The sequence below is a fragment of the Tiliqua scincoides genome, chromosome 4 (genome assembly GCF_035046505.1).
Source record: "Tiliqua scincoides isolate rTilSci1 chromosome 4, rTilSci1.hap2, whole genome shotgun sequence".
NCBI lineage: Eukaryota > Metazoa > Chordata > Lepidosauria > Squamata > Scincidae > Tiliqua > Tiliqua scincoides.
In genome coordinates, this window is record NC_089824.1 from 39,500,720 (window position 1) to 39,523,091 (window position 22,372).

The 22,372-nt window shown below is 42.6% G+C and overlaps 1 protein-coding gene across 2 annotated transcripts in view; it reads right to left on the reverse strand.

Annotated features, from left to right (window-relative positions):
- Positions 1-22,372, reverse strand: part of PREX2 (phosphatidylinositol-3,4,5-trisphosphate dependent Rac exchange factor 2) — a 167,055-nt gene that overhangs the window by 126,657 nt on the left and 18,026 nt on the right. For both annotated transcript variants that reach the window (XR_010794303.1, XM_066623633.1), the window contains exons 2-3: positions 3,670-3,741; positions 3,467-3,589 (exon numbers count right to left, since the gene is read on the reverse strand). Coding sequence is in view for 1 of the 2 variants with exons in the window: in XM_066623633.1 (XP_066479730.1) it covers positions 3,467-3,589; positions 3,670-3,741 (195 nt within the window). In the remaining variant the exon portion in view is untranslated. The remainder of the gene's footprint in view (positions 1-3,466; positions 3,590-3,669; positions 3,742-22,372) is intronic.

Here is a 22,372-nt window from a genome sequence, read left to right on the forward strand (position 1 = left end):
GTGCTGCCTACATCACTGTGCAGTTATGGTTGATTGGGCTGCCCGACAGTTATACAAATAAATTTGAGTAAATATAAAAATAAGGATCTGTACTGCTGATATACAAAATATCCGAATATGTGAATCTGCCACCCATTGTGACTTCTGCATGTCACTTCATTATAAGGCCAACAGCCCTTTGTTGAAAACACTGGATACAAAGGTATAAGAGTTGTTTTTTCAAGATCCTATTTTTGTATTTAAAATATAATTTTAAAAGATTAATTCTATTTATAATTATTAGTGGCAGAGCTGACAGAGACATGAATTTTCAAAATCTGGTTCTCTCTACATAATAATATGTAATTCCTCAGAAATCTCTGAATTTTATTAGAAAACCCAAAGCTAAATAACACAGAGAGGATTAGAGAATATTCTGATATGAGCTGCAATTGGTAAAAGAATGATTTATCAATATTTTGATTATCAGGGATGGGAACTCAAGTCAGGTGACTCTGACTCGAGTTGTGAAAATGCACGTTTTTCTCTGACTTGTGAGTGGCGCGTGTGGAAGATTCAAAAAACACCCCCCTGACTCTTGACCCCTGACTCTACATTCATTGGGGCCCCCTGACTCTTGACTCACATTCCAATCTGACGATTTGAGTCAACAGAAATAGGTTGCATGGCCTCCCTCTTGCACGGCTTTTTGCGCGCGCAAGCTCCAGTGCCAGCAGCTAGAAGGGTACACTACGTTCAGAGATGGGCTGAGGGGGTGGAGCGAAAGAGTTAACTTTTTTTTTTCGCGCTCCAAAAATGTGGCTGGGTCTCCTGATACAGCACCTGTTGTGGTTTCTCTGCAAAATGTATCAATAAAATGTATTTGAGCTGGATGCTGCAAACAACCCAGACAATGAGGTGCCTGCAACAGCCTTTTCTACATCCATTGAATGGAGGATGTGTCTCTGAGAAAGGGAGGGTGACAGGAGAAGCTGTTTTTCCCCATAGGAACCAAGTGGGTTCTGCAAGGAGGAGGAGGGGCTACAAGAGGTGGAGACAGCAGGAGAGTGACTTCTATCACCTACACTTTTCTCCAAGTCTCTCTTGGCAGAATTTTCTTGTTGTCCTCCTGCTTTTTTTAGCTGCACTTTCTGATGCAGAAGGGTGGGCGCATTCTGCACTGCTGCCTGACAAGTGGGATGGGTGGGGATAGTGGGGGAATGTTTAAAGGGAACAATGAGACACACATATAGCCACGCAGTCCCATTTTCCTCCATGGAGCCACAGTGGGCTTTTCCTTGCTCCCACCCCACGCCCTCCTGTCTGGCCAAACTGAGATGACTCTCGCTCCCTGCCATGCCCGTGAAATGAAGGGAGGGGTTTCCTTCATCGCAGCTGGGGTGAGATCGCACTGGGGAATGGAAGGGGTTGGTGTTTTCTGCGCTGCTGCCGGACATTGGGGTGAGTGGGGCAACTGGGAAGCGATGAAAGTGAACCCCAAGCATGCACACAGCCTGGTAGCAGCCCCATTTTCCTCTGTGAAGCCATGGTGGACTTTTAAATGGAATGACTCAACTTGAGTCCTATCGAGTCGCGAAAGGGTGACTTGGTAACTTGGAAAGTGCCCCTTATGACTCGTTTCCGAGTCAAGTTGCAGTGGGGTGGTGAGTCGTGACTTGAGTCACGCTGCACTGGACTTTCCCATCCCTGATGATTATCAAAATTTTGTCCTATTAGCCAAAGGCACAGATATTTTCCAAATTCATGAAGATCTAGGAAGGAGAGGATACCAGAATTAACATAGTTATCACCATCACTTTGCAGCCCCTGCATTTGTTGAGGATTGTTGAAGACCAAAAGTCTTGCTTGAGATCTTTACTAGCTTTTTGCATTTGATAAACTCCTCTCCAATTTTTTAATACTACACAGGATGAATCTGACTCTTTGAAATCAAAAGAAATACCAGGACTGGAAAAATATTATAGATTTTGGGGGGCAGTTGAAGACAATTTGAAAGAAGAATGACTCCTCATGCAAGTAAGCATGTTTGCTCATCCCACACTTATCCCTGTTGCAGATGTTGCAGTTTTTGTATTGTTTCAAACCAAAGATTTTTTGTATCATTTGACCAGATGACAAGGTGATAAAAGAGTTTGCGTGCATGCACACCAGGGCCAGCCCATCCATGAGACCACCTGAAACTATTGCCTCAAGCAGTGGGGGGCAGCGTCCATCTCCATCTACCTACTTTCTGCTATTCCTCCTTCTCCTTCCACTCCCTGGATTGCAAAAAGGAAGATAGGGACAGAAAGGCAAAGTCTGCAGCATTTGAAATGCTACCTGAGGTGTCAGGTGTACACATGCACATTTACCACAGCAAAAGTCTTAAATCACTGACAGCCCAATCCTATCCAGTTTTCCAATGCTGGTGCTACTGTACCAATGGGGCATGCACTGCATCCTGTGGTGGAGGGGACGACAGAGAGACCTCCTCAAGGTAAGGGAACATTTGTTCCCTTACCTTGGGGCTGCATGATGGCAGCACCAATGCTTGAAAGTTGGATAGGATTGGGCCCTGAGGCTGCAATCCTAACCACACTTTCCTAAGAGTAAGCCCCATTGAACAAAATAGGACTTACCTCTGAGTAGACCTGGTTAGGATTGTGCCCTGATTGTCTTAAAAACCAAAATATGCCTCCACTTAGGTTGTTTAGACTGAGACAGAAAAGAAAGCTCTGGTTCTTGCTTCTGAAGCCCACAGGTCTCACTAAATTAGTGTCCTGGTAGTAAACAATGGTATCTGCTGCTTTCTCTTAGGCTTCCTTACTGGATGCTAAGTGTAACATTGAAAAATCACAGATAATAATATTTATGCAAGTCAGGACAGTGCACATTTTCATGGTAAATACCAATGCAAAACACATATTCTTTGCTTCTGATTGAAAAATGAAATTAATTCAGAACAAGCAGTCTGAAAAAAAATTAATTAAAACTCAGTTCTGAAGAACGTGCTAAGGCTGCCTTGATGAAATGACACAAAGCATTCTACTTCTTCTACCAAATGAACACTAACACAGTAAAGCTCTCCATTTAGCAACAACTCCAGCTTCCAAGTGTCCTTAAAGGGCCTTAAATTATGCAATCAAGTTCGCTTTTGTTCTCAAAGTGGAGTGTACATGCACTGCCATGCCAGCAATTACTGGGAAAAAGAAAACTGAGGCAGAGGGGGGAAACCAATTAAATACGAAGCTGCTGAGCAAAGAGGCACTTTTTAAAAGTAGTGCTCTTCTTATATTTAGCAGAGAGAACAACTGTCTCTTCAGATCAGCACAGAGTCTGTTTCAGTGGCTGTTTCCTAGCATTTTTAGATTGTAATACCTTTGGGACAGAGAACCATTTATTTAGCTTTGTTAACCACTTTGTGAATTTTTCCTGTTGTTAAAAAGCAACATTGTTATTATAATTATTATTTTAAAAGTTGGCATACAAAGTGAAGAAAGCAGGTTCCCACTTCTTGTTGAGCATTAGGTTCAGGGTGTAGACACTCTTCAATACTGGCCAGGAAGTCCTTGTGCACTTCAAGTATATCTTCAATATTTGAGAACAGCAACTGTAAATAAGAAATTCAGAATATCAATCAATAGAAATGAACACTATTAAACAAGAGGGTGGCAATAAGTAAAAACTAACCTTAACTGTTTCCTCGGTAACATTTTTATCAACTTTGGAAGCAGCCCATTGCATTATTCTGTGGAGAAATGCCTGAAAAAGAAAATAAAGCAATTGTCAAGGCATTAAAGAACCCCAGTGTATAAGAGGAAACACATCTGTCTGTAGCAGCAACAATATAAGAAGTGTTGATCTATTTTGACATAAGCTGTGTTCAGCAACAGTCTACGTCATCAGATGCATGAAGAAGGCGGTTTGAATATACCTGCCGCCACCTAACCCTTCCAGACCTTATCTGCTCTCCAACCTGCCCCATCACCGCCCTGTCCTGCCCAACCTTCCCGATTCCACACTCTCACTGCTCCACCCTGTTACTGCTACACTCACTTACCTGGGAGTCAGCTCCATGAAACTCAATGGAACATATTTCTGAGAAGCCATGCATATGACTGCACTATTAGACCAGTGAGCCGTGGGTTCAAATCCCAACTCAGTCACAAACCTTACCAGGTGGTTTGGGTACAGCTTTACCTGCTCCAGCAGATCTTTGGCCATCTGCCGGTGCATGGAAGGCTACTCTGGCCTCTCCACCTGTGGCCCAGCACAGCATGCACCAGCACAGGTTGATTGCAACAACCGTAAAGCAGCGTCCATCAGCACAACACACATTATGTCAGCTCACAGCCAGCATAAGATTGAACTGTTTAATGGGGTCCTCCCAACTTAATGATGTTATACTGGGGGGGAGGGAACTCTAGGAATAGCTTAAGTCACAGTTGACAACCCCAAGTATGAAGCTTTTTCTAGCAATGAGTAGAAATATGTTTTATTGATTTCAGTGTGAAAGTTAAAATGTATTCAGTACCAAAATAAAAGATTGAAAATGATCAACTTTGGCTGGACTCTGCCTTTATTCTATTTCTTGGCTCATTTTTCATATGGGCATTCAACACGCATTTTTGAGAACATATGCTGCAGCAAATTTTTCACTTCCTACTTATAGTGCATATTACCATGTTTCTTTTACATCTTTTGGTACCCACTGTTTATCACATACAGTGCTAACATAGTTAATTCTTTTTTAAAAAAATCCCAGTCAATTCATTCAAGTTGTTTGTAATTAATTTTCTATAATACTCTGCCTGCATAAATTCATCTGCAAATCTATCCCCCTTTTTTTAACCACAAAAAAGTACTTATTCTTTTGAAGGAATAAATGTATATGAAGATGATATCAAATGAATAAGTGGGTAATAGCTTCTAAATGCATAAATTACAAATGCTGACAATTCATAGATGCTTAAATACATCAGTACAATCATTCTTCTCAAGATGTTTATACACATTTTTGTTGGTTATGAGGAAATAATTAATGCATTCGATATTACACAGTGAAATATGGTAGCCCTTTCCTAATAAGGGAAACTGGCTGTTAGCCTGAGCCTCTGCTACAGCCTACTCACATTATTCTAAACCCTTCTGCCTGTTTCCTGCTAATTACAATTTTGGAAACTGTTTAAAAGGTAGGATAGTAAATGATTGTACTAACTTGTAAAGTCATTTGTATCCTTCAAAATAGGAACTTGTTTTTTTTTTAATTTCTTGGTTACTTGTAATTTATAGCATCCCAAAACAATTTCTTCACTGAAAATGCCTCATTTAGAAGCAAAGAATTATGACCATATTGCTAACAAATTTGAAATTCAAAACTTTACAGTGAAAACTTTGTATAACCACTTTATTAGCATACAGCAGTGTTTCTCAAACTGTGGGTTGCAGGCCAATTTCAGGTGGGTCCCCATTCATTTCAACAGTATATTTTTAATATATTAGACCTGATGCTACCATGGTATTTGACTGCATTTGGGGAAATGTTACAGACCTGTACTTTTAACAAGCTACTATGTATATTCTTTTACCTGGCTGGTATGTTCTTTTACCAGCTGCTTTCCTGAGAAACTATGTGGATAAGGAGGAGAAGATGGAGGTGGTTGTGGTGGCGGCAGCAGCAACATGAGGTCTCTCTCTCTCCCCCTTTCCTCTAGTAGCACTGGTGGAAGATGTGGGTAGCCATTACCCACTCTGTCAGTTCACCGCTTCCCCCCAACTTGCTGGCAAGTGGCAAGTTTCTCAGCCTTATGGCTAAGTTGGCCCTCTTAGATATATGCACAATTTTGTGGAGAAGGAAGTTGAACTGTATGCTTAACTTTGCAACAAGATTTTTTTCAAGATAGATTTTGGAAGACTTGAAAATGCCTACTGTCACTGTCCTGCCTTTGTCCATTAACCTGTGCCAGCAGCAGAGACAGAAGCCAAACATACTACTATCTGATACAGAACAAAAAGTCTCTTCTTTCAGTAATTCACCAGCTGGGTGACCACCTGTTTTCCCTACTTGGCTAAGGCTGCTATCCTATGCATACTTTCCTGGAAGTAAATCCAACTGAACACAATGGGACCTCCTTCTGAGTAAACATGCATAGGACTGTGCTATAAAGCATGGATAGAACAAAATAAACATACAGTCACCATCCAAGGGCAGCAATACTATTTGTATCTTAATTTTGATGCAAAATTCAAAGATTCAAATACAGCCTGATAGTACAATTCTGGAACACATATCCAATATCTTTTACAGAAATTTCTACTTTCCTCACAAAACAACAACACCACTTAACATTTATATAGTACTTCCTGAATGTGGAAAGCATTTCACATGCATTTTCTTGATGCTGTCCTTAAAGGGACAGGCGGTCAGTGGAGGCAGGTCCTCACCTATCCTGCCTTGCAAATATCCAATATTTTCTTTAGAGTCAAATTGGCTCTCACATTCAAATTAGTATTTTGCAGTCTAAATGCAATCCAGTCGTTTATCAGCTAGTCTTTAACAGTTTCAAAATTATGGCTTGCAGCTAGACTTGTTAAATTAGTGCAATAATCTCAAAACACCTTTCTTTGTAGCTTCATCTCAGGTAAAGAAGGCCTTTTTACAAGTGTCGCCACCTAGGGAGGTATGTGGGGCAGCGGCTAGAAATAGGACCTTCTCAGTAGTGACACCAATGCTATGGAATTCCCTTCCCCTTGACTTAAGAATGGCTCCCTCTCTTGAGACTTTTCGGCAAGGCCTGAAGACCCTTTTGTTTAAACAAGCCTTCTGGGTTCTCGGCCTTTTTAACATCTTTTCAACATCTTTTAATTTTTTACAGGCCTGATTCTTTTATGACTTGCTGCTCTATGCTCTTTTTACCTTTTTACTACTTTTTATCTGACTACTGTTTTTATGATATGTGTTAATATGCTTTTATCTGTTTTTAAATTATGTTTTAATCTGTTTTAACCTGTTGTAAGCCACCTTGAGTCCCTTTGGGGAGAAAGGCAGAGTAAAAATAAAGTTATTATTATTATTATTATTATTATTATTATTATTATTAAAGAAGTTATAGCTTTCCACATTCTCAGTCTTCCGGGTTACAATGGGCCTCAAAGCAAGCCATTATTCCAGTCACTGGTATGCTCTGTTTGGAGAATATCTGCACTTATTATCTCACTTATTTCTCTCCCCCTTTCTCCTATCAAGTAAAAAAATGTTATATTCAGAGCTTCCTCTCTCGTATTGCATTAGTGTCCACATACAAACTGAATTCTTTTTTCCAAGTCCTCCATGCTTCAGCTAAATTGAATATCCCCAGTGGCTTCAGGTCTCCATTTTCTCCTTCGCTTAATCCAGAGGTTCCCAGAGGTTCTCTGAGAGTTTGGGATAGGTAAGTGATTACAGGAGAGGGAAGGGGATGGCAACACAATCACCACAATCATTCCGCCGCAGGGGAGGAAAGGGGTTTTTAAAATTTATCTGATGGTCATTATGGCTCTCTGAAGGGTCCGGGGAACCAGCGACCCTGTCTGCAGGCCTCCCTGCACCTCTGTAAATAGAGAATAGAAAGGCCAATTCTGGATTTTGTTGCAAACTGGAAGTGGCGTTTTTTCCTCTATTTACAGATGTTTAGAAGCGCAGAGAGTATAGACACTATACCACATTCAGGCACTAGATGGGGTGAATAATGGAATCTAGTGGAATGAAATTAAAATTATTTAACATCGCAAAGGTAGGAAATCAGATTTTGATGCTTTTTTCCTTGGTACAAGGCATTTAAAGGTGGACCCAGGTATCAGTGGTGAGTCAAATCAGTGGATACCAAATCAGTGGATATTCAGGTCCTGCCTGTAGTTTATTCTGTAACTCAATGGTACTCAAACTTTTCCCACCAGTGGCTCCCTTGACCACTGGTTGTTGGCCATGACTCCCCATCATGTTCCTGAGGGCTGGAAGTGACATCATTAAACAGGAAATGGCCAGAAATATTAAGTATATTAATATTAATTACATATATTAATCATATCATTAATTAAATGCAGACCTTAAAAATATATTATTAATACACAGCAATATACATGCTTTAAATGATCAGCTGCTGATCACTGTTTGAGACAGGATGCTGGAGTAGTCCAGGAGGACTCCTATTTTGTCTGGTCCAGGAGGATTCATTTTTTTAACTTTGTAAGCATACCAACAGAATTGTTTTATCAAATGAACTTTGTGAACAACCAGTCTGACCAACATTACACACACACACACACACACACATACACACATCCCTGTGGACCCCAATCAAACTAATCATTTCTCCCATTCTCCTTGGATAGGATTGAACCCTTTATTAATTTAATTAAATTAAATTTTTCCAGCAGCTGGTGTGGAAAACAAAAATAGACCATGAAAACATATCAGAGCTGAAGGGTTTGGTTAGGAGGATGATTTGTCTCCTATTCAAGGAGATGTACAGCTCAAGCCTGTGCATGTCAACTCAGAAGTAAGTCCCATTAGAGTCCATGGGGCTTACTCCCAGGAAAGTGTGGATAGGATTGGGCTGGCAATCACTTCATCAATGACTGATAAGTATTCCCTTCAAATAGCAAGATTCATCACTTTAAAAATACAGCCTCTCCTCTTCAGTCAAACAACAAGATTAATAAATCACTTTAAAAACAGAACCCTTTTTCTGCTCCTGGCCAAGTAAAGTGTGTGCTTGTCTCTCCCCCCTCCCCCCTTTGCCAACTGCATGGAAACAACTTTAAGAGCCCTGGTGACTGGTAAAATAGGAAGCATTTTATTTGGGGAGCAAGAAGGTTTGGAGATTGAAAGGGGGGAGTGGAAGAGGGAGGGGGTTGAAAAGAAAGATTTCACTTTGATGAGAAGCGATCCCAGGCTGGGAACTAGGAACCAACCAGACAAGGATCAAGGAGCGTTTCTTTCTGATGGTCAGCAAGGGCAAGGACTGCAAAATGAGCATGTTTGGTGCTTGCCAGCTGGGGGTTGGAGCTGAAGAGCTTTGGAAACATGCAGCGAACACAGAGTGCGGCAGCCTCGGAGTGGAGGGAAAAGAGGGCGGGGCGGCAGCAGCAACTCTCGCAGTCCCTCTCGGAGGGAGCAGCTGAGCAACCCCCTTTTCTTCTGCTTTAAAAAAAAAAGCACAGAAGACGGAGGGGCTCCTATTCTGCCCAGGAACAGTGGTGTGACTGTATCGCTGTGAGAGGACATCCCGCACCTCCCCTTTGAGTTCGTGGTGCCCCCCTAGGGAGCTGCGCCTCACAGTTTGAATAACACTGCTGTAACTCTTTGGATTGTTTGGTACAATCCTATGCACATCTACTCAAAGCAAGTCCCATTGTGTTCAATGGGGTTTACTCCCAGGAAAGTGTGCAGAACAGTGGTTCTCAAACTGTGGGTCGGGACCCACTTGGTGGGTCGCAATCTGATTTCTGGTGGATTGTGAGAAGCTGGTGGCAGCCATCTTGGAAGATGGCAAAAGACCAAGGTGGCGCCATTTTGGAAGTGGGCAAAGCCTGGGCATTGCCATTTTAAACTTCCCGGCATTGAGATGTAACTAAGAGCAGCTTGCACATGTGCAAAGAAAGCAGCGTGCCGCTTTTCCCCAGAAAGCGTGCTGCTGCCTTCCAGCTGGACCTCCCTCTGCACTTGGAGGCTTCCCTCACGGGGGCCAATCATGGAATGCAGGCTTGGATTGCAGGCAATGGACTGGGAGAGACATGGACAAGCCAGCCAGGCTTCTCTCCACCAGCCTTTGTCACCTTGGCTGCCTTGACAGGATGGGCTGCCTTGGGGTTGCAAGACAGAGCAGCTTCCCCCCCCCCCTGCAGCTGGACTGGGCTAGAGAGTGTAGGCGGAGACCTGAACACAGGGCTTGGGTGAGTAGAGGAAGTCCCATGTGATCTCCCTTCTTGTGAGCCTGCCTTGAAAGCAGCATTACCACCACCTACTGCCATTCTTGTCCTCTGCATCACACCATCTCTCCCTCTCTGAAATCGCCTGGAAGCCACGATCCTTTCCTGCCCTGGCTAGCGCGCCCTCTCATATCTTTGCTGGGGTGAGGGGGGATCCCTGGTTGCCTGGCTGCCAAGAGAGCAGCCAGGAGGGGGGGAGGAGGGGGGGCAAGCCTGGCATGTGGGGCGGGGAATCACCCAGGGAAAGTGCTGCTCCCCCAGCCGCTTCTCTGATGTGAACCCTTCCCCTCTTCTTACTTCTCTCTCAGGCTGCAATTCTGTCTACTCTTACCTGGGAGTAAGCCCCATTGCCAATAATGGGAGTCAATTCTGAGTAGACATGCTTAGGCTTGGGGGAGATGAGGGGAAGCGTCCCTGGTTATCTTCCTTCTGAGGGGGATACTACTGTTTTTATTGCCTTCATTTACAAAAGCTCAAGCTACTTCTTGTATTGAGGTGCATGAGTAGGGTGCACTTGCTTCTGGCTAATGCTGAGCACAGTATCAATAGCCACATCAATGTTTGTTAGTTTCAAGTGCAATACAAGAAGCAGCTTGAGATTTTGTAAATAAAGACAGAAATAAAAACAGTAGTAAATAAATACACAAATATTTTGTTGCAGATGTGGTTTTATTTTTTGCTTGATAGCAATAGTAGTGAGGGCAGGGAGAAGTGGAAGAAGCTTCTGAGCTGGAATACTGTCTTTTGTCATTTACAGTTTGAGTTTCTAGGCAAGAGCTTCCTGCTTGGTGACATCAGTTCCGGCTCTGACACCACAGTGATGTCACTTCCTGTTTGATGGTGTCATTTCTGGCTATGACATCACTTCCGGTGGGTCCCAGACAGATTGTCATTCTCAGAAGTGGGTCCCGGGCTAAAAAGGGTGAGAACCACTGGTGTAGAGGATTTCAGTCTAAGATGGGGGGGATCGTAGTAGTTTGTTTTCTTAAAACTTAGTTTTAATTTTATGTCACAAGCCATGGCAATACAAAGAAACAGATCAAGAAAGAATTTGAACACAGTAAGGCAAAACTTGCCCATCTGCAGTTTGAGAGGATCACCAGCTGTCACAGATTTTTTTTTTAAACTACAATTGTTCTTGTTCTTAAAACAGGTTTTCTCACTGTTTCCATGGAGGCTAGCATGTCAGATGTGAAGCTGCCAATTAAAAAAAAAAAATCCTGGATGGGGTGAAGTAGTTCTCTAAAAGGGTGTAAACCCATTGGTCCTACCCTGACTACAGCCCCGTGAAGTAATCGTGGAGATGCAGTATTCTTATGCTTATTTATTCTTACCAATTATTAATATGGAGTAGCAAAAGATAGGAGAGACGCCTCAACAGAATTTGTGGTTAGGGGAAGAGGAAGACACCTGTATTGCAAACTCAGAACCAGAGAACTACAAAACAGAACCAGAGAACTTCAAAGAATGTGTCCCTTTGCAAGTTACCTGCAGACTTTTCCTCTTTTCCTCTCCAGACAGGTGTAAGGAAATAGGCTGTATATGCATAATGAGATCTCTCCAGCTGTTACTTACCAATGTAGAACAAATGTGCCAAGTAGAAAATGGGAGCACATTGGCTAATCAGGCCTCCTTGAATTGTTCTACTATAAGCCACACATCCCAGTATTCCCACATTTAGGGTTTGTCATCAGAGGGCCCAATCCTATCCAACTTTCCATTGCTGGTGCAGCTGTGCCAATGGGGTATGCACTGTATCCTACAGTTGAAGGGCAATTATAGAGGCCTCCTCAAGGTAAGGGAACATTTGTTCCCTTATCCCCAGGGCTACATTGTGGCTGCATCTACACTGGAAAGTTGGATAGGATTGGGCCCAGAGTCAAGAGCTGAACATAGAAAGGTTTGTTTCTAATGATTTTGAATGCAGACCAATCAATGTATTAAACTATGCATCCATCTCTCTGCCACCTTGAGTGCCCTTTGTTGGGATAGAAAGGCGGGATATAAATAAATAAATAAATAAATAAATAAATAAATAAATAAATAAATAAATAAATAACCTTCACAAACAGCTGCTGTATGGGGAGAGAGAGCTGAAGGTGTGGCCAAGGAGCACATCTGCACAAAGGAAATGCTCAGCTGGCACACTCCAAGGCATAAATAACTTGGCCACAGCACCAGTGTCAGGTTGGCCAGGCTCAGGAAACTCCCAAAGAAGGGGAAGACTATATGCTGATACCAGCAGTGGTCAGTAAGCCTCCTCTTTGTTTCCTGTCCTGGCAGACTTACCAGGTGAAGGTGGGCAACAGTTGTAGCAAATATTGTCCTCCTTCATTGCAACGACAAACCAAAATGGGGTGGCACACTGAACAAGAAGATCTGCTGTCCATCATCACCCTGTAAGCTTCCCAGTCAGCAGGGCCCCATGAGGAGGATTCCTGAGGGGGGGGAGCACCAGCAGCTTAGAGTCCCATCTCCTTTGATAGTGGTGCTCTGGTGGAAATGCCGAAAGAGGAGGTTGTCTTTCTCTTACTTAGTTTTCCCAGTACCAGGCACTGGAGAGGAGTGGAGAACAAGCAGGCATCTCCCAAATTGCATGGGCTTTCACCTTAGGCAGCTGCCCAAACCATTCTCTGGTAGTCATGCTTGGGTAATCCATCAGTGAATTTCCTATAAAGCACTGCACCCATCACAGTGACAGACACATTGTGTTATATGAAATGCAGAACTGGAGGCAATAGTGCAACTGCTCTGCTACAACTTTGAAGGTCCTATAACTGTACTTGGTTGGGGGCCCCACAGACCTGGCACTGCCACTGCTTGGCCATCTAACCTTACCTAGTCAACAGAATCCCCTTCCTGTTTGCTTATAACCTGCACAAGCCTGAGGTCCAGTTCCATATTAAACTCCAATTCTGGTTCCTTACAGCAGGGACCCTTGGTTGGAGAATATAGATATCTGATTCCTAGATTCCATGCCTAGCCATAACAGGTAGATAATGGCCACAAACATATTTTAAGGACCTGTACATTCATTTAAAAGCATACTTCTAGATATAAATAACAAAAATCCACCAATCTGTTAAATGAACATTATCTTATTTGATGGCATATTTTCTCATTCACCAAGACTCCAACAGAGTTCATTCTGTGCCTACTGGCTCCACTATAGTTATGTGGCCATATGTAATGGGGGCTTCCCATGATTCAAGTTTTTTCCATGCAGGAGCACAGAATACATGTGCGGCTGTTACTTCTGTTGTTTCCCATAAACATGGTGAAATCATAGGAGGAGGAGGGCCCTTTCTGAGACGCATCCAATTTTAAAAAGAAAACTCTATAACCCAAAGTATTTGCCAACTGTGAGTGCAAATGGCAATAACACTATATTGGCCCTTTTAAAGAACAAAGAGGATGGAGACATGGATTTCCCCAGCTGAAGAAAAAAATATTCACCTTGAGAACAAAGGGTAGAGATCTCAACAATCTCTTGTTCCTATGCAACAGATTTCGACAGTCATAAATTGATTTGGTTTACATATGCTGCCTATTTATTTGAACATCATGAGATAAATAATCTTAGCAGATAAATGGTATAAGGAAGCTACATGAGGAAAAGCAGAAATAATTTATCCCAAGAATACAATAGCATTGCTCTTAACAATACAGCTTCTTGGATGAATTCATTAGCATTAACTACATGTCTTTATTTATCTGAAAGCTGGTGTTTAAGAAACTGATTTGACAATTTCCCTGGTAGAAAACTTACAGCAAGGATTTTTATTCTGCAAGTTAAGGGGTGCAGTTAGTAGCCAAATACAGAGTACTGCAATGATGTCAAATCACAATTGGCAATGTTAACCTTGTTTACTATTCTTGCTCATATCAATTGTTCTCAAGAAGATACTATGATTTTTACACCAGAGATTACTGGAGTCTCCTGAGTGGCAAACAGCTGGGTAGACAGATTCTTTCTTCTAAAAGAATCACACTCTAAACTGAATTTCTCTGCTTTGGAATAAGTTCTAAAATGAAGCAGTCTCTGAAAAACTCCAAACTGAAGCTAATTGCTTCATTTGGCTTTTCTCCCCCTTCATTTCTTTGTATTTAACTACCTGGAGTTCTTTTTCTATAAATAGAAGGTAGTTTCCCAGGAATGAGGGAGAGGTCAGCCTGTCAACAATGTGATTGACAGTTGAGATGTCAGTAAGTCACACCGGAACATTCTTAAGGTCAGCTCTGCATTTCCCATGACTCATCAAGCACAAAACAAACTAATTATAAGCTCGAATATATAATTTATTTACAGATAACTCCTGAAGCCTTGCATCTACCTTTTTAGTTTTAGCAGGGGTCTCATCTAGGGACATATCTATATTAGCTATTTCACAAAAGCAGGCTGAGAAAACACATGGCAGACCAGCTGAAACCTTAAAAAATTTTTCCAGCCCTCCTTATTTGCCAAGAGAACAGGAAGCATAGGAGCAAGGACACTTAAAGGAAAAGACTGGTGAACAGAAAGAAACCACTTAAAGTTATTGGGCTTGCCAGCTGTCCCCTGCAAATACTCTCCAAGTCTTTTGTTCCCCTAGCTGAACTTACTTCTGGAACCCAGCTGCAGAAAAACTTAAAATGGACTGTGGGTGGGGGGCATTGGCAGAGAAGACTACTTAGTCCTGTCCAGCAATTTGACCCTCCAAATCCACTTTTAGCCGCCCACATTAGCATTTTGAGGAGAAATGGGGATGAGAACCCAGTCACTGAGCTGCCTAATATACCAAACAAAAATGTTACATGCAAAGTATATGGCCCCTTCTGTTACAGCACTGGTTCTTATACAGTAACACTTTGGAATAATGTAATAAACATATGTATAAGAAGAATAATCTGTTGAAATTGATTATCCATATATCTTTTCCAGAGATTATCCCACAAGATACTAGTATCTGTGTTAGATACTAGATCTGTTTATTGACCTGTTCTACAGAAGTTAACATGAGTAGCAATAGGAATGTGCTCACAAATACATTCAGATTTTTCATACCATCATTTTTAAGACACAAAAATTTAGTTCTCTTTTATTTGTCTAATATGCCTTTACTGAAAAGAATCAAGAGGCAAAGAATAAAGTTCTAAGCATCCTGAAACAGCTGGTTATTTTGTCAGCATTTCCTTTACTAGAATAACTACTACAAGACTCTGAAAAAAGGAAAGGGAAAAATGACTTAATCCACATACAAAACTTCATAATTCATGTCATTGACTCAATTCCCTTCACTCAAAATTTCAGAAGTTTAGGGTATTAATTCACGTTTTACCATAAGCCATCTGTGAAAATAGGTATTTCACATCTAGTTAAATGCCTATATAGCGGCCAAAGAAAGGGTGCTCAGAATTTTCAAGTATGGTCTTCTGGGAACATAAAATACTACATGGATTAATATTACTTTAGTTTAGAACCAGATCATAATGGTTTTTTCATGCACAAATTCACTCTAAAGCACTTTATCAGAACATATGATTCTAAAATATAATGCATAAATTAATGTGTGCATCACAGACAACAAAACCTTCCAGCAACTGGAAAGGCAAGAATCTTTACCACACTATATCCACCATAGCATTTGTCAATGTATAAGTATTCACACAATAGCAACATAACAGTGTAGGGACAAATGGGCAGAGATGGGAAAACCTAGCGTGGCTTCACCCAAGTTAAGTCTAGAGACACCGCCCTCTGCAACTCAGCTCAAAAACGAGTCATAACAGGGACACTTTCCAAGTCACCCCTTCGCAACTCAAGACGCCCCACCCCCTTTAAAAAGCCAGCCATGGAAAAAAACAGAGTTGCTGTTGGGGGAGTGTCAGAGTTCTTTTTAAACACTCCCCTGCTGTCCCTGCCATCCGTGGGCAGGAGGGACAGGAAGGACTGAGAGAGAGTGGGGACAGAAGCTGCAAGAGGGAGCAGAGTCATGTGCAGCAGCTGCAAGACATAACAGGACAACCTGATCCTTGGTAGCTCTCCTCAGAAGTAGTCCTACTTCAGCCTGTCAGCTCCTCTGCCCCACCAGCCGTGTGGTGGAAAGTGTGACCGCAAAGAATTGCCTCCCCCCTTCCCTGTCTCCACCCATTACCTGGGCTTCTGCAGCCTATCATAAGGCAAGAATACCTTTAGGCTCCTCCTTCTGCACTACCTCAGCCAAAGAAAATATCAGAACACCCATCCTTTGTCCAATGATCATTGGTTTGTGATCAAGCGGTGTGCCCCAAGGATCTGTCCTGGGACCGGTGCTTTTCAACCTCTTCATAAATGACCTGGAGACAGGGTTGAGCAGTGAAGTGCCTAAGTTTGCAGACGACACCAAACTTTTCCGAGTGGTAAAGACCAGAAGTGATTGTGAGGAGCTCCAGAAGGATCTCTCCAGACTGGCAGAATGGGCAGCAAAATAGCAGATGCGCTTCAATGTCAGTAAGTGTAAAGTCATGCACATTGGGGCAAAAAATCAAAACTTCACATATAGGCTAATGGGTTCTGAGCTGTCTGTGACAGATCAGGAGAGAGATCTTGGGGTGGTGGTGGACAGGTCGATGAAAGTGTCGACCCAATGTGCGGCGGCAGTGAAAAAGGCCAATTCTATGCTTGGGATCATTAGGAAGGGTATTGAGAACAAAACGGTTAGTATTATAATGCCGTTGTACAAATCGATGGTAAGGCCACACCTGGAGTATTGTGTCCAGTTCTGGTCGCCGCATCTCAAAAAAGACATAGTGGAAATGGAAAAGGTGCAAAAGAGAGCGACTAAGATGATTACGGGGCTGGGGCACCTTCCTTATGAGGAAAGGCTACGGCGTTTGGGCCTCTTCAGCCTAGAAAAGAGACGCTTGAGGGGGGACATGATTGAGACATACAAAATTATGCAGGGGATGGACAGAGTGGATAGGGAGATGCTCTTTACACTCTCACATAATACCAGAACCAGGAGACATCCACTAAAATTGAGTGTTGGGCGGTTTAGGACAGACAAAAGAAAATATTTCTTTACTCAGCGCGTGGTCGGTCTGTGGAACTCCTTGCCACAGGATGTGGTGCTGGCGTCTAGCCTAGACGCCTTTAAAAGGGGATTGGACGAGTTTCCATTATGGGGTACAAGCCATGATGTGTATGCACAACCTCCTGATTTTAGGAATGGGTTAAGTCAGAATGCCAGATGTAGGGGAGGGCACCAGGATGAGGTCTCTTGTTATCTGGTGTGCTCCCTGGGGCATTTGGTGGGCCGCTGTGAGATACAGGAAGCTGGACTAGATGGGCATATGGCCTGATCCAGTGGGGCTGTTCTTATGTTCTTATGTTCTTATGGTTTCATTCTTCCGACTGGATATGAGCAAAAGAGCTTTTTCATGCTTCTCTCCTCCTGCTCAAATGCATTATTAATCCTTCCCTGCCTCGTGGCTGGAACCTCCCTGCTGCTCACCCAGTCTGAATGCTGGCCCTACAAGGTTTTCCACACCACAAAAACAGTAAGCAAACACACCCAGACACAGGCAGACTTGAGTCTGCACACGTGGGGACAAGTGCCGAGTCAGGGCCCCCGACTCAAGTGTTTTCAGAGTCTTTCATGCGCGTGACTCACAAATCAACAAGTCACAGAAAAATGCGCATTTTTGCAACTCATGTTCAATTCACTGATTTTAGTTCCCATCCCTGCAAATGGGTAACCCAAACGGATAGCCCAATCATCTAAGTACCTAGAGATCCAAAAACACCAACCAGGTAAGGACAGGGAGGTGTCCAGGCACCAAGACAAATCAACAAAAAAAGATGGTGTCAATCCAATACCTGAACACAGAAAATATACATGACTTTCCATCAGTTTGCCAGAGTATGCAGATCATTTCTGAGAGAAAGAGGAAAAATCTTGAATTTATGAATCATTCATGTCCTATAAAGCGTAATATTCAAATGCTAGACACATTGGCCATGATTCAACAAGTCATTTTAGATATGCAGAGCAGTTTGTACACAGGCTCAGTGGAGCTTTCCTAACTTTTATCTAATTGCAATTTCTTCTTTCTCCAACAACTTGTATTGCATTGCCATTCTTATTCTACATGATTAAACACAAATATTTTTTACTTTCCTCTACATCAGGGTTTTTCAAATTTGGGCAACCCGATGCCCCAGCCTGAAGGCCCTGGACTCTTTCCCCTTAAGGGGCGGGGGGAGCCAGTGACATGATCCCCAGGATCATGTCGCTAAGGGGGCTGTAGGGTCTGGCATGTACTTACCAGTCCCTGCAGCAACCTCCTGGGCATGCAGAGAGCCCTGAGTAAACCCTTCGCAGGGCTCCCCAGCCTTCAGAAAGTGAAAGTGGAGCAATCGAACTCCACTTCTGGTTTTGCGGAGATGGGGCACGATCACTCTGCTTTTGCTTTCTGAAGGCTGGGGAGCCTTGTGGACAAATCACATCGCTGCCTTCCCTGCTCCCACACAGGCACTTACTGCGGTCCTCAAACTCCCTGAGAGTTTGAGAACTGCAACTCTACATAGTTCCCCGATGGCCTATGGGTCTCTTTAGACCCACACCATCTATACAAATCAAAGAAAAAAAGGTCAGATTCCTTAAAATAAGGCAGCCACCAGGTCCTAACCCCCTTTCCGGACCCGATCCACCTCCATGAATTATCATTAGTGCAGATCCAAGTTGACCCACTGGGACAGCAGAGACTTACCCCAGGGAAGGGAACAAATGTTCTTTTCCCTCAAGGAGACCTTCTGAGGCCAAAACATCCCCATGGGATTCAGTGGGTGCCATGTTGGCACTACTGCATCACCATGCAGGGAGTTAGGTAGGATTGGACTATAAGAACCTTCATTTCTTTCACTATGTGGAAGTGAAAGTTTGTATACTGCTTTGCAATTTTTTTCCTATTAAATAGCAGTACACACACACACACACACACACACACACACACACACACACACACAGGGTGACTCAAAAAAAGGTATACACATTTTAATCAGCTCTAATTCATATATACTTGAATATCTAAGGGAAGCAATTGAAGAGATGAGTGGAACTATCCCAGCACACATGTTGATAGATGTCTGCAGGTCCCTTACTCAATAACACCAGCGATGTATAGATGCCAGTGGGGAACATTTTGTACACTTGGTCTAATTAATTAATTAACTAGATCAAGCAACCACTTCTGCATATAATTCAAATATACAAGTGAGGCCTGTTTATCCGCAGATTTTATATCTGCTGATCTGGCTTCATCTGAACCCTCTGAAGCGGACCAGAGCTCTGTTCTGGTTGCTTGTGGAGGGCTTTCTGAAGCCCACACACATGTCTGCCTGCGGCCTCTGCTGGAAAGACCAGAAGAGTATTACTTCCAGTTTCTGGAAGGCATTGGGAGGCCCAGGGAAGCCCTGGAGGAAAGCCCCTGCACCTCCTAATGCCTTATAAGGCATTTAAAACGTCACTTCTGGTTTCCGGAGGGAAACCAGAAGTAGCTTTTTTGGCCTTTTCAGCCATTCTGAAGCCTACAAAGGCCACAGGCAGACACGCATGGCCTCTGTGGGCTTCAGAAAGCCCTCCGGAGGCGACTGGAGCAGACCTCTGTCCCCTTCAAAGGGTTTAAGGGGCCAAAAAGCACAGATTTGCATATCTACGGTTTTTTGTATCCGCAGGGAGTTCAAGAAAGGATCCCTCATGGATACCAAGGCCCTACCTGTATCCTGCATATACACCATATGCAATATATGTTTCAATTATAGTATATGTATGAATTATAGCACAATTAGTTTAACACTACAAAATGTGTACATTTTCTTGAGACATCCTGTACATATAGCTACTATTTATTAACAACAACATCCCCTCATGAAAGGGAAACAGAAATAAAAATGGTAAGTCAATCTTTTTCCTCTCCCTGGACAGCAAACCTTTAAAGATTGGTCCTTTGATATTAAGGTTAGTGGCAAGGGTAGTGGGTTACTGAGCTGGGGTGATGATGAATTATCTTTGTGCCCCTAAACTGCCAGGCAAAGAGACATAATGATCAGCTGAGATTCGGGTGAGTAGCATTACAAAGTATTAGTATGAAAAGAACTCTTGTCTGCCTGTCTTTCCAAACTGGCTTCCTTTCTGCTTCTGTTACAAACCCAAGTTGGCAGAAACATCTCAGAATCCTACTCTGCAAGTCAATTTACCATTAAGGAAAGGACCCCCAAACATTAACTATCATGTCCTACATAGATTATATAATCAAATCATCACACTGAATTATTAATACGGATTGTCAGTCAAGCAGGAGGTGAAACAATATTAATATTTCAATCAACCAAAAACTGACTGAATTGACAAGAAATGCCAGGGAGGGTGTTCAACGCTTCAGGGGAGGCCCAAATTATTTCTCAACGGCCATTTATTTTTCTTATGCTCTTCAACTGCTGGGCACTTGTGCTCCTTTACTATTTTATTCCATTCCTGCATTCGAGGAGTTGTTTTTTCAACTTGTTTTGTATTTGGGTCTTAGCTTTCCCATCATTGTGAAAAATGCTGCCAAAAAGGTAGCCTTCAACATTACTCTGCTAAAGATTTTAAAGAGCAGTGTACTCTGCTTCCTACATTACACTAAAGTAGAGGCACAAGTTCTCCTTTCATTGGTAAATCAATTCTCAAAGGGGGTGCTATTATCAGGAACAAGGGAGCTCTATAGTGCTTGTTAAACTTGGACAAGAGCTGCTCTTTTCTTCTCTGTCCAGTTGTCTGTCAGGAAAGGAGCCCACTGTCTCTAAGCCAGGCTCTAGCAGCTGTCCAAATACTACCCACTACTTGCAAGTAATGCATGAAATCCCGTGTTTATAAATGCATATTACCACATAAGCATGGGTTGCTACTAGAGGCTTCCAGTGCTGGCATAGTGGTAGTAATTCATGCTTGTGATGGGGAAATATTGTTATTCCTTTTCCCTGACATCTAATCGACCTTTTGGACCAGAAAAGGTAGGATATAAATGCTCTTATAAATTAAATCAGCATCAGTGCAAGCTGGAAGATCACAAATTTTTTTCTTTAACAAGTGAACCTCTCCTGGGTATACAACTGTCAACATACATATTAATCTCTCCTGGCATACCTTCTTCCTTTACCAAATGCACATTTATTTAGAAGTAGAATTTCATCCACATATAAGTTTCCTATAATGCAATCTAGTCACATAAAAAAATTATATTTGCATAACACCACAACAAGCTTCTGAGATGCTGCAGAGCAAAGCATCACTCATCCCCATCACAAACAAAACAAAAATGGTGAATTTTTTTGCACTTTGTCTAATGAATTACAGTACAGGCCCTATGTTAAACTTGCATTTCACATGTTTTGTGTGATTTCTTCAATCTCACTATTCAAAAGCAAGCAAGGACATTTTAAACAAAATACCCGATTTATGGCCCAGTCCCATGCAGTCCTATCTTGAGATCTGCTGCCATAAGTCCTGTTCCAAAAAGCAAAACTGCAAAAGCCATGTCGCCATCATGCACTTCAGGGCAGCCAATGGAAATGGTTGCAGGCTGCACATGTGTACACCAGCAGCTCACCCAGCCCATGCTGGAGCAGGTAAAGTGGCAACAGGGGTGGATCAGAGTGAAGACCAGGCTGAACCAGGGATGAGAGATGGCAGATCTCAGCAGCAGTGGCACACACCAAGATCCTAACTCCCTTCTGCCTAAATAGCTGGGCTAGGCCCAAGGAGACCCTTTGGTGGCCAGGCCATGGCATTCAGAGTTGCCAGTGCAAGCTATTTGAGGCCTCACACGTGTGCCACTGGCTCCCAGGCAAGATGGCAGCAAGGCAGTTTGGGGGAGAATTGGGGTGGGGACTTGGTCAAACCAGGGGCATGAGAGGGATAATCTTGGTGGCAGTGGCACGTGCCAAGATCCTAACCCCCTTTTCCCAGCCCAACATGCCCCACTATAATACAAAGCATGTACTTCATCAGCACCATTGCATTGCACAGGCTGCTGGAGGATAGGGTTGGGTTGACCAACTTGTACCTGTGAGCTTCAGTGAACTTGTAATCATACCATGAAGCAAATATTGTCCTTTATGTTAAATGTTATCAAACAACCTCATTATTTGCATGGAAGCCTGCAGTATTTCTAGAACTTTCCATACATTTTTTCTGATCAGGATGCAGATAAAAATATTAAAGCCATGGGGAAAAAAGTATTTTAAAACAAAACAGTTTGTATGGCATCTGTCTAAAAAAGAAATCATTCAGTCGTGAAAAAATTGAACAGAGGAAGGCAAAGAAATGTGGAAGTCTGATTAGAAAAACTATGCAAAAATTTGCATAACAAATACATGCTTTGTAACACTGAAAATGTCAGTAACCAAAGGCTAATCATTCAAGAC